Source organism: Oryctolagus cuniculus, chromosome 7 (assembly GCF_964237555.1).
Source record: "Oryctolagus cuniculus chromosome 7, mOryCun1.1, whole genome shotgun sequence".
In the NCBI taxonomy this organism is placed as follows: Eukaryota; Metazoa; Chordata; class Mammalia; order Lagomorpha; family Leporidae; genus Oryctolagus; species Oryctolagus cuniculus.
In genome coordinates this window covers 124,005,001-124,017,066 of record NC_091438.1, presented here as the reverse complement: position 1 = coordinate 124,017,066, position 12,066 = coordinate 124,005,001, and the positions used below count along the sequence as shown (strand labels likewise).

The 12,066-nt window shown below is 42.2% G+C and overlaps 1 protein-coding gene across 3 annotated transcripts in view; it reads right to left on the bottom strand.

The window, feature by feature from the left end:
- LOC100353437 (AGBL carboxypeptidase 4) overlaps positions 1 to 12,066 on the bottom strand; it is a 669,119-nt gene that overhangs the window by 330,868 nt on the left and 326,185 nt on the right. For all 3 annotated transcript variants that reach the window (XM_070078541.1, XM_070078542.1, XM_051857790.2), the window contains exon 3: positions 7,113 to 7,152. In XM_070078541.1, coding sequence (XP_069934642.1) covers positions 7,113 to 7,152 — 40 coding nt within the window. The remainder of the gene's footprint in view (positions 1 to 7,112; positions 7,153 to 12,066) is intronic.

The following is a 12,066-nucleotide window of genomic DNA, read 5'->3' as shown; positions in this document are numbered from 1 at the left end:
TAAAATATGGATACATGCTATAATATGGGTGAACCTTGAAAACGTGCTCAATGAAAAAGCCAGACACAAAAGGCCATATAAATGATATGATTCCATTTGTATTAAATGTCTGGAATACATGGAAACAAAAAATAGATTAGTGGTTTACAGGGCATGGGGATGTAGGGAATGACTACTAATTGACAGAGCTATTTGGAATGATACTAATGTTCTAGAACTAGATAGTGGTGATGACCACACAGCTGTGTGAATGCACTGGAAACAACTAAATTGTGCAATTTAAAGGGTGAATTTTTTGGTATATGAATTATATCTCAATGAAGCCATTATTTATTTAAGGCATTTTAAATAAGAGATGCTCTATACTTATTTCTTTTTATTAACTGTATTGTAGAAGCAAGGAGAGGGGAAAAGGTGGGGAGAGAGGGACAGAGTGTCCCTCATCTGCAGCTTTGCTATCCAAATAACAGAAGAATCTGGGGCTGGGCCAGGACAGTGCTCGGAGCCAATCTTACTCAGGTAAGTGGCAAAGGTACCCAACTACTTGAGCCATCACCTGCTGCCTCCCAGAATGCACATCAGTAAGAAGCTAGAATTGGGAGTAGAGTTGAAAGTCAAACCCATGGCCGGCGCCACGGCTCACTAGGCTAATCCTCCGCCTAGCGGCGCCGGCACACCGGGTTCTAGTCCCGATTGGGGCGCCGGATTCTGTCCTGGTTGCCCCTCTTCCAGGCCAGCTCTCTGCTGTGGCCAGGGAGTGCAGTGGAGGATGGCCCAGGTGCTTGGGCCCTGCACCCCATGGGAGACCAGGAAAAGCACCTGGCTCCTGGCTCCTGCCATCGGATCAGCGCGGTGCGCCGGCTGCGGTGGCCATTGGAGGGTGAACCAACGGCAAAGGAAGACCTTTCTCTTTGTCTCTCTCTCTCACTGTCCACTCTGCCTGTCAAAAAAAAAAAAAAAAAAAAAAAAGAGTCAAACCCAGGCATGCACTTGATATGGGCTTTGGACATTCCAACCAGTGGCCAAACAGCCAGGTTAAACAGTCCCTAGCTCCCAGCAACTGTTATTTTTAAAAAGCTATGGGATAAACATTCAGTGTATCCTCCTCCTGCTTCCTGTTAATGCCCACTCTGAGAGGCAATGGCAATGACTCAAGTACATGAGTCTTTCACCTGTGTAGGAGACCTGGATTGTGTTCTTGGCTCCTGGATTCAGCATGGGCAAGCCAAGGTTATTGCAGGCATTTGGGGAATGAACCAGCAGATGGAAGATCTCTGCCCCTCTCTTTCTCTCTGTCTCTCTACATTTCAAATAAATATAAAATAAGTAATTTTTTAAAAAGTTGTGACTGGCACTTTTAACTTGATAATGGGAATATAAAAATCCTTCCAGGAATGTGAGAAGGTATATTGTCATTGCCAAGTATTCTATTTCTTCTCACTGTTGTGTTCTTCCTGTGGGAAGATGATGTGTCTCTACCCTGTTGAATTCAGAAGTGGCCACATGACTTGCTCTGCGCAAGAGAATCTGGGAAGAAATGATACCTTCCAAAAGTTTTTAAAAGCAGACACCTGGCTCACCATCTCTCTCTTTTTTTTTCAGCCATGATGGCCACCAGGGCATGTGCTGTCTGTGCCTCCACACAACCCCACATATTCTCTTAGTATGTATTATTTCTGCACATGTTGAATAACTTCCAGTTACTGATACCTGCACATCCATCCTGAGGGCTGTCCCTGATCACTGCAATTTGCTATGTCCATATTTTCAGCAGATTGGAAATGTCAAGGAATCATCTGTCCTACCCTCATGCCTGCATTTTTATGCCCCTCAAGGGGGTAACTCTGAGGTTTATTTTCCATTCTGGTTTCCAGGTTCTCCAGAGGGATTAAGTCACTGTTTCCCTCTGTAGTAGCTTGCTCAATAATGAAGCTTTCTTGGTTTTCTTCCTTTTCCCATTTCACTTCCCTACCAAGGCCTCCAGGATCACCTCCCAAATAAAATACTTGCACTAAAAGTTTTGTCTCATTGTCTGCTTCTTAGGGAATTTAAACTAAGATATCCAGCAATGTTATGAATAGAAGATGCTTGGTTAGCCTAGGTGCCAGAGTGAAAGTGATGCAGAGTAGAGTTGACTGCAATCCATGAGGGACATGTGCCAAAGAAATCTTTGTTTCTTAAGCTTTTGAAATTAGAATGCACTGTAGGGTACTGAGTTGCAGCATACCAAGTTAGGCTGCTACCTCCAACACTGGCAGCCCATTTGTGTGCCAGCTGAAGTACCAGCTGCTCCACTTCCAATCCAGCTCTCTGCAATGCACCTGGGAAGGCAGTGGAAGTTGGCCCAAGTGCTAGAGGCTCTGCACCCATGTGGGAGACCCAGAAGAAGCTCCTGGTTCCTGGCTTTGGACTGGCCCAGCCCTGGCTGTTGTGGCCATTTGGGGAATGAACCTATGTAACTTTTCCTCTCTCTCTGTAACTCTGTAATATATTTGTCTCCATTGTGAAAGACATATCACCAAAAAGCTGAAATGTACAGAAATGCAAAATGGTAAGTGGTTCTGAGGCTACTGGCTTGCTGAAATCTGGATGAAGCAGGAGGCAGTAGCAATTGAATGTATGCCTTCTATGAGATAAGGGAAACTCAAGAAGATGAGGATCATAGACAACCTTCTACTTAGAGCAAGAACTTTGGGTGGGCCTTCCCAGTCATGAAGAGATCCCAGGAAAGAAAGTGATTGCACAACTTCGGGGAGACAGCTCCTATGCATCACAGACTGGGAGTGAGGTATAAAGATTCAGGAATTATAAGCAGTGCTAAGCCATTCTGCTAACATTTTGTCATTGGATCTATGACCATACTCCATCCCCAATATTCATCAGGTCCTAAACAGAAGATGTGGGCAGGGACAATTGCAAAAACCATCACAGAGGGAGAGGTGAGCACAATGGGAGTTTTGAGACTGTGGAAAGACAACCAGAAAAAACTTCCTTCTCAAAGTGATCCTGAAATTAAAATTTCAAAACACATGAAGAAGCTGAATGCTAAAAATGATCCTAAACAAAACCAACCATTGGAAATTGAATTCCCTCCAGATGAAATTTATTTTATGGAACAAAAATTTTAAAATAAGTATATTGAGGATGTTCAAAGAAACAAATGAAGACATTAAAACAGAACAAGAAATTATGAAACAGAATAGGCAGAAATAAAACAAGAACAGGTGGATATGAACAAAATTAGAACTCTTGGGAATGAAAAACATAGTCATTGAAATATTGAAAAAGAGAAAAAAATCTAGACTAGACATGGGCAAGAAGCAAATTTGTGAATGCAAGTTACTTGTGAGGAACCAGAATCAGTGCAGTAAGACAAATGATAAAAATTATGAAAAATAGTTAAGAACCAAGGTGGGCCCCTTGGTAGGACCCAACATTTGTCTATTAGGAATTCTTGTGAGAATCAAAAGAATATGGAAAAGAGATATTTGAAGAGATAATTTTCCAATAATTTCCCAGAAATAAAGACAGGCATAGATACTTAGGTGGGAAGTCTATCACAGTACCAAGCACAGTTAAAAAAAAAAAAAAGAATTGATACCTAGACACATCAAAGTGAAAAGGCAGAAGAGTAATATTTTTTAAAAAATCTTGAAACCTACCCAAGAAAAATTAGGTTACAAAAAGCAATTATATAATGGCAGACTTCTATGGATGCCAGAAGACAAAGGAAAAAAATCTCCAAAGCGCAATGGAAAGCCCCCCTCAAACTAGAATTCCTATCTAGCCAAACTCATTCTGGAGAAGGTCCAAAATAGACAAAGAGGGCTACCCATGCACTGTCACTAAAATAGCTATTAAAGGATACACTTTAGTAAAGTAAATAGGAAAAGCTGGAGATATGATAAACAACAGAACACAGAAATTCATGATCTATGTTGGAATAATAATAATACATTGTTCTTCTTTGTAAAGGTTTAACTTAAAGTCCAAATAAAATATGTAGGCAGTTATGGGCAATGGCTAGGTGTATAGGTGGCTGAAGCATGCTAAGGCTTTTTTTTTTTTTTTTTTTTTTTTTTTTGTGGCTGAAAGGATGATAGACATTCTGAATAACTGTATAAAACATATAGGCCAGTATACAGAAATAAAATACATTGCATCTAAATATGCAGAGAGAATAAGAAGTAGATAACATAAGAAAGTTAACCAATACCCTAAAAGTCATGATAAGAGAAAGAAATAAAGAAAATGAATGATAAGCAGAAAGCACAAATATGGTGGTAGAAATATGTTCAAATATATCAGTTATTACACTAAATATGAACAGATTAAATTCACTTGCCACAATATAGAAATTATTAGGTTGTACTTTAAAAATACAATTGTTACTTTTAAAAAATAAGCATAAAAATGAAAGGGGAATGACATTTCCAAGTATGATGATATTAAAAGTAAGATAAGCAGATTGTGGAATCAGTGTAGAGGCATGTAAAAGTGGTAGGCCAATGGAATAGTATAAAGAGAGCTCAGAAATATCTGTAAATAGGAAATTTGACATGTGGCAGACATGTAATTGCTGATAGATCAGGAGAGGATGGACTAGTGTTAAATGGTGCTGAGAAAATGCACTATCCAGCTATAAACAAATAAACAACAAAAAATTAAGTTCCTATCTTACACATAAATATTAGTCCTACATAAGACAAAGGAAAGAGTCAACTGTTACACAAAACTTGATGAATTTTAGAAATAAATACAGGAGAATATGATAGCCAGGTTGGGAGGAAATTCTTAAATAAATCACAAAAGTAAAGCTCATGAAGCAACAGACTGATAACTCAGCTATACCAAAAATTTTTAAATCTTTCACATAACAAAATTCATCATGAACAAAAAATACATATTGCACTCTGGGAGAAGATATTTGCAATGCATATCAATGACAAATTATTGATATTCAGAATAGCAAGTCAGTTTTTAAAATGGGATAAAGGATATGAAAATTCAATTCACAGAGGAAACCAAAGTGCCAATAAACAAACAAAAGAATACTCAACCTCATTAGTAATCAGGGAAACACATATTATAATAACAAAGGAGTATCATTCACATTTACATTCCAACTGGGAAAATTTGTAAGGCTCACAATTCCAAGTATGGAGCATGCACAGCAATGGAAACTCTTATATTCTACTGTCGGAAGTGTAAATTTGCTCAACTACTTTAGAAAACAAGTGACCATTTGAAGATGAATGTAACGAGTGATTTCTCTCCTAGTTCCGGGTCCTAGAAAAATTCTCACGTGCAGAGTTGCTCTTGATAACATTGTTTGCAATTGAACACTAGAGATAAGCTAAATTATGACAAATAAAGTGGTCAACTTATAATCCTATCATATATTAAATACTATGCAGCAATAAAAAGGAATGAACCAGAGTTTTGTGGCTTGCCATGAATGCAGTTTTACAATATAATACTGATTGGGGAAAAGAGTCACAGAATGGCATTTATAGGAATAATTTATAGGGATTTGTGAAAAAATACTAGTTATATTTTTGGATACATACATATGGGAAAACATTGAATTTATTTCAGTGGTTACCTAAAGAGTGAAGGGAGAGTGATACAATCACAGAGAACAGAAAAGTCCCAATTTTATCCACATACATATTTTTAAAATAGGAGACTCTGGCACAAATGGTGTGATGCTGATATGATAAAGCCAAGGTATAAATGGCTACTCACCACCTCTGTACTCCTTTTTTGTATATTTGAAACTATTCACAATAAACAAAGGAAGATTTTAAAGAAGACAGCACAAAGATTGTTAAGGCTTCCAGATTTCCAGTTGGCATTTCAGAGGTGCCTAGGGTGTGAGGAGTGGCAGCACCAGGCCACAGTGCTGTCTGTGTTGAGCATGGGCTGGTGAGGAGCACAAGCAAGCCAGAGCCTCCCACTGGCAGATGCACAGAGAAAGTGAGCTTACTGAAGCTGTTGCACCTCCTGGTGATGTGGGAAATGGGGGTGCATCTGATAGAGGCAAGTAGTTGGAAGTGTTCATGACATGGAATAGAGTTATCCACTACTACAGGGTCTAATGGTACTTCCTGAATTTTCCAAGTTACGGTACACATGGATAATATTTGTCTGGCACACTGGAGGGGAGGCTACACACTTAGGGGCTCCAGCTGCCCCAGGGCCTATCTGTGCCCCAGAGGGCTAAGTGGATGAACAGTTCACACTATCCCACAAGTATAGCCCATCTGTAGTATGCTGGTGTGCCATAACACACCTTTTGGGAAATTCTGACCCAGAATTGGCAAATAGTCCCTGTAACCACTCTGCCACACTAGCTGCTCCCTCAGGACCCTTCTCCCTGCAGTCTAGTAGCCAAAGTGTTAAGGCCCCGCACAACCAGTGGTCACTGGAGCAGTTAAGTATTGTGAGTATCGCCCATGGATGAAGATGAACCATCCCACTCATTCTCGAATGCTCTCTAACCCTACTAGTGCTATCATCATCCCCTTAGTTCTGAAAGAGAACGTAATCTCCTACTGCCTCAAGCTTACATAACATAGTAAAATACCTCTGACAAAATTAAACCGCTTTACCTCTCACTAGGCTAGATGTCAGGTCTAGTGGAAAGAAAGGATCTTTTAATCCCATGGCCACGTGGATTTGTTGGGCGACGACTTGAGGGACAAAAGTCATCTAGACTTCAACACAGCCAACCCAATCTGGTCGCTTTCCCAGACTAGATTCTTCCTCCTGGGCCACCTTCCCTTCATCCCATGGCACCTTCTCAGCGGTTTCCTCATTGTTCCCGATTCCAAGAGTGATTTAGGGAGAACTTGCCCCTGAGGTATGGGGTGACATTACAGTATTGGCCTTGTCATTGGCAGAGTCAAGAGGACACAGCACAGAGCAGAGGGGGAGAAGAGGAAGTGCCATGGGGCAGAGGGTAGGGGAGAAGGGTCATTCACGGTGCACGGGTTCTGCTCTTCATTCAGGGAGTCAGCGGAGGAGGGCAGGCACTGCATTTGATGGGCAACAAGGCATGGCTCCAGGGAATCACCGCGAAGCCAAAGCGAACGGCCGCACCTACTCACCAGGGCTGGTTATTGTCAGGAGATCAAGCCGCCGCTGTTGCTGCAAAAGAAAACACATACGTGAGAGTGCTGACTTGAGCCAGAGCCAAACTTACGGAGCAGGTCAGGGAGAGCAAGCAAAATGGATGCTTGGACCCACAGAGCAGGGCAAACTGAACAGAACGTGGTGCTCCTGTAACTCTGTAGAGGGGACTTGCACCCTACAGACAACGGGGAATGGACGACCCTTTTGTTTGTCTTTGGAAGCTTTGATGGTAAGAGCTGAGAGCCTTGAAGGTCTTCCAGTCAGACCTGTAATATACCAACGGAAAGTGAGGCCCTGAGAGGAATGTGACTCACTGAGAGCCACAGAGAAAGTCCCTCTTCAGCCACCCTGCTGTAGGGTAGGCCCCTTCTCCTGTACCAGAGTCCCTGAGCTTTGTCTTTGCACTGGATGGATGTCTTATATCCTGGAAGCTCTCTGACTTGGGTACATGTGTTACCATCACTGTCTAGGTCTTCCTTCCTAACCTGGATACTTTGGACTGTTTTATTTCTTAAGCTTGCTAAGCAAGGCTACGAAAATCTCAAAGAGTGGTGATCAAACCACTCCTGGCTGGTGCCGCGGGTTAATAGGCTAATCCTCCACCTGCTGGCACACTGGGTTCTAGTCCTGGTCGGGGCACCAGATTCTGTCCCGGTTGCTCCTCTTCCAGTCCAGCTCTCTGCTGTGGCCTGGGAAGGCAGTGGAGGATGGCCCAAGTGCTTGGGCCCTGCACTCGCATGGGAGACCAGGAGAAGCATCTGGCTCCTGGCTTCGGATCAGCACGGTGTGCAGCTGCAGCAGCCATTGGAGGGTCAACCAACGGCAAAGGAAGACCTTTCTCTCTGTCTCTCTCTCTCTCTCACTGTCCACTCTGCCTGTCAAAAAAACAAAACAAAACAAAAACAAACAAACAAAAAAAACTCCTTCTCTAACTGAATCCTTATCCTTTTGAATCACCAATCATCCTCACATAACAACATTTTTCTAGGCCACTGGGCTATATGGATGAGGCCCTTTGTGTTTGGGAGCAAATGGCCTTGGCTCTCCAAGGCCTGAGATGATCAATAGCTCAGCAGGGTGGCTGTCCCCCTGTGGCAGTATACCTCTGGGAAGCTCTGTCCTTCAGTGCATGCCACGGGAACCTGAGTGTACAGAAATGGGTTTAAGAGGCTATGGATGCAGAGTGGTGAAGGGCTTCCTTAAAGAGTCTTTAAACTGCTCTTCCTGTTGTTCTCTTTCTCTTATCCACATTTGTGTTTCCATAAACAGTCTGGAGTTCTGTATGATTTTTTTTTCTTAAAAGGGGTACAAAAAACTCCACATTGAGAATCATTTTTCCAGGATACAAAAAGTAGGAGTTTCTCATCACTTGGTATTTCATCCTGTGACTCTCTTGGCCATATTCCACCTCACCTGCCTTTACCTCCTTGTCAGTCTCCTCCTCCATTTAACTTTGATGTGCCCCAGTCAAATCCTCTATAAGATCCCTCTACCCCTTGCTTCTGTGACTTCTCATGGGCCTAAAAGCAAGTCTGTATCCTTTTAGGGCCCCATCATCACACATCCCTATTTTCCTGCCAGCTTGTAACTCATTCCACTTGACATTTTCAAGCAAACAATGCAACTCCAAGATGTCATTGATCTACATAGGGAGCACACATTCTTCTGCTGAAATGAAACACAAACTCACGCTGCTGAGAAGGAATGCTGGAACCAGATCCCCTTCCCTCCCAAACACGGAGCTGGGCCAGTGGGAAAATTGGCTCCAGCTGCCTTTGCCAAGGCCAACCTGTGTGGCTTGGCACTTTCCTCATGCATTAGGGAAGAGTCTATTGTGTTCTTATTTTTCCATAACCTTGACTTTGTGTTGATCACAGCTGCAGAAGAGGTCTGTTTTACCTGCAAAGTGTCTGTTTCCAAATCAAGATGTTGCTAACTGGTGACTCTGTGCCCAGAGTCCAGTAGAGAAAAAAATGCACGAAAACCTCTTAGGAGTCAGACAGGTTTGGGCTTGTGTCCCGGCTCCTCGGTGTGGCTTTGTGTAACTTGCTGAATGGCCTCAAAGTTTACAACTCTAAAACGAACAAGTGAGGCTGAAATACATCAGGGACACTGAGCCAAATGCAACAGCTTCTGCCCTTGTAGGCTCTCTCTTCTGGTGTAAGGAGTTCTCTGAGAATCCCTGGAGCCAGGACACGGTGGGAGGTTGGGGGTGAGGAGGGGGTGGGGTCCAATGATAGAATCAGAATTTAAAAGGGACCATATTTAAGATATCCTCTCAAATTGCAATTTCCTGTGTATGTGTGAGTCTTCCTCACCAGATAAGAAGCATCTTAAGATGACTGGAACATCTATTAATTAAGGGCCTAGAATTTTTATTATTCATCTCAGTTGTATCAGTGTATGGCCTAGAGTAGCCTTGTTGAACTCAGCTGAACTAATCCCAAATCCACGTTATCCTTTCAAACCTCTGCCTATGCTTATGCTGAACTCTGCCCATTCTCTTGTCATCTTCCTGGGGAATCCCTCCTCACCTCTCAAGATCTCCATAACAGTCGTTGCACACCATCCCCTTCTCTCCCTTCCTCAGAACAGAACGAGTATTTCATACTCGTTTTTCCAGTGCATCTTGCAAAACCTATCTTTTCTATCATGCATTTTGTCTTGTCTGTTTCCGGTCCCTCTCACTTGGGGACAAGGCTGTGCCATTTCATCTCTGTGCCTCCAGTGTCCTGAGCAAAGATCTGGAAGGAGTGTTTGATGTCAACTTGTTCAACGTGCATTGACTTTGCTAACTAGCAATGGATCAGCATGAATAGTGCACTCATTCCTTCCTCATTAAGACCTCCTCTGCCACATCTTTAAGGTTTCTTGCCTTTAGGTTTTTTCTCCCACCATATCTGCTGTCAGCAATACCTCTCTTTTACTTTTGCCTCTAGAGTTGCTATGTCACCCAGACTCTTACAGCTCTTTTGTATTACCCTGTGGAGATTAAGTAAATCTAACCTTGTGACAAGTCCATTTAACCTACAGTTCACTAACATATATGTGCACCACCTAGTGGCACAAGAGGATAAGTGAAGGCAATATATTGTTTTAACCTGTAGCTCTTAAGATAGGATTGTAAAGTCTACCTGTTCTATATGCAAATGATAGCAAATGTGTATGCTCCAGAATGCCTCTACAACTTTATAGATAAGAAATTGGACTATTCAAATAATTTCCTCAAAATACTTCAAAAATAAAGGGAATGAAATGAAACAAACATTTCATTATTAGTCTACCTATCATAATTATTTGAGTCTGCAATGGAAACTGGTATTTGTAAAAATACAGCACATGATTAATGGGATTTAACCAATAATGCACAATAAGTTCTATATAGTTAGCTACAAAGTAGACATAAAGAATTACTAAATTATGATAATTAGTTACAAAGTGAGAGGGGCTTGAGCCTTTTATATGGAGATGATACATGAACTGCCTGGGTGGTGGGAGATGTAATATTAGCAGGAGGAAGTAAAGTCAGTGAGGCAGGCGGCAGGTTTGGTAGGCAGGTAGAGGTTGCTGGTCACTGAACTGACCAAAAGCTACCGCGTAAAGAAGGCAGAGTCTTCATATGTGTGGAAATGGTATTTGTGTGTGTGTGTGTGTGTGTGTGTGTTTGGGGTGGGAGACAGGATGCCCATCCTCAGATAAAGGAATTCCACATCTAGACAGAGGGGAATGTGTCCACGTTTGCTTGTGCGGCATTCCTTGGATTCCTGGTGAGGTGTGGTCATGTTGCCACGTTGGGTCAATTTTACTGCTAGCTGTGTAACAGCCCTGCATCTGGCCTTTCCTGATAAAAGTGCTGCTCCCTGGCCATTCTGAAGGAACCCATTTTTGTGATTAAATACTGTGCAGGGAATGCTGAGCATGAGACCATAAAAACACAGGATGGGGATTCCAAGGTCAATAAGAGTATCCCCTGAATTAGTACCATCCCAATTGCCAGGGAATCCAAAGTGAAGCTTAAGGACTTGCCTACCAGCATCACTGCTTTAGGAGTTCTCCATTATTCCCCTATGTCTCCAGTGTTGTTTTGTTAATACAGTGTCACTCTGCCTCTGATTACAGCTAACTGTCTCAAGGGTAGATGTACTGAAAGTGGGTCTAAATTAGAAACTGCCTAGGAATTTGGGACCTTTTATAGGCTCATTATATATATTTCATTTATTTGAAAGTCACAGTTATAGAGAGAGAGAGGGAGAAGGAGAAGGAGAGAGAGAGGGAGAGAGGGAGAGAGGGAGAGAGAGATTTTCCAACTACCAATTTAGTCCCCAAATGCCTACAACAACTAGAGCTGATTCATGCAGAAGCCTGGAGCCAGGAACTCCCTCCTGCACTCCCATGTGGGTGGCAGGGACCCAAGAACTTGAGCCATCATCTGATGCATCCCAGGATGTACATTAGCAGGAAGCTGGTTGGAAAGCCAAGGTGGGACTTGAACCCAGACACTCTAACATGGGATGTGAGTGTCCCAAGCAGTTACTTAACCTGTTGTGCCACAACACTTGTCCCTAGGCTAAGTCTTTATTTTGAAGTATAAGAGTGTAAGTCACATATTCTAATGTCATAACTAATATATTTTTATTCCTTTTTTTTTCTAATCCTTTTCAGGTAAGGTAGCATTAAACAAGAAGACATCAATGAATACTACTTAGTTATGTTGTTACTCAAGACAGCTGGAAAAGTCCAGGTACTGCTGCTTACTCATGTAGATAAAGACTAAAGACACAGGAGCAATATCCAACCAGGAAGATACTCTTTTTTTTTTTTTCATATCTGAAGCCTCTGTGATTGTAATTACAGGAAGCATTCCAAAGAATGAGCACTGGACTTAAAATCAAGTAAAGGTATAAATCCTGATTTCATAACCTCTGAGCT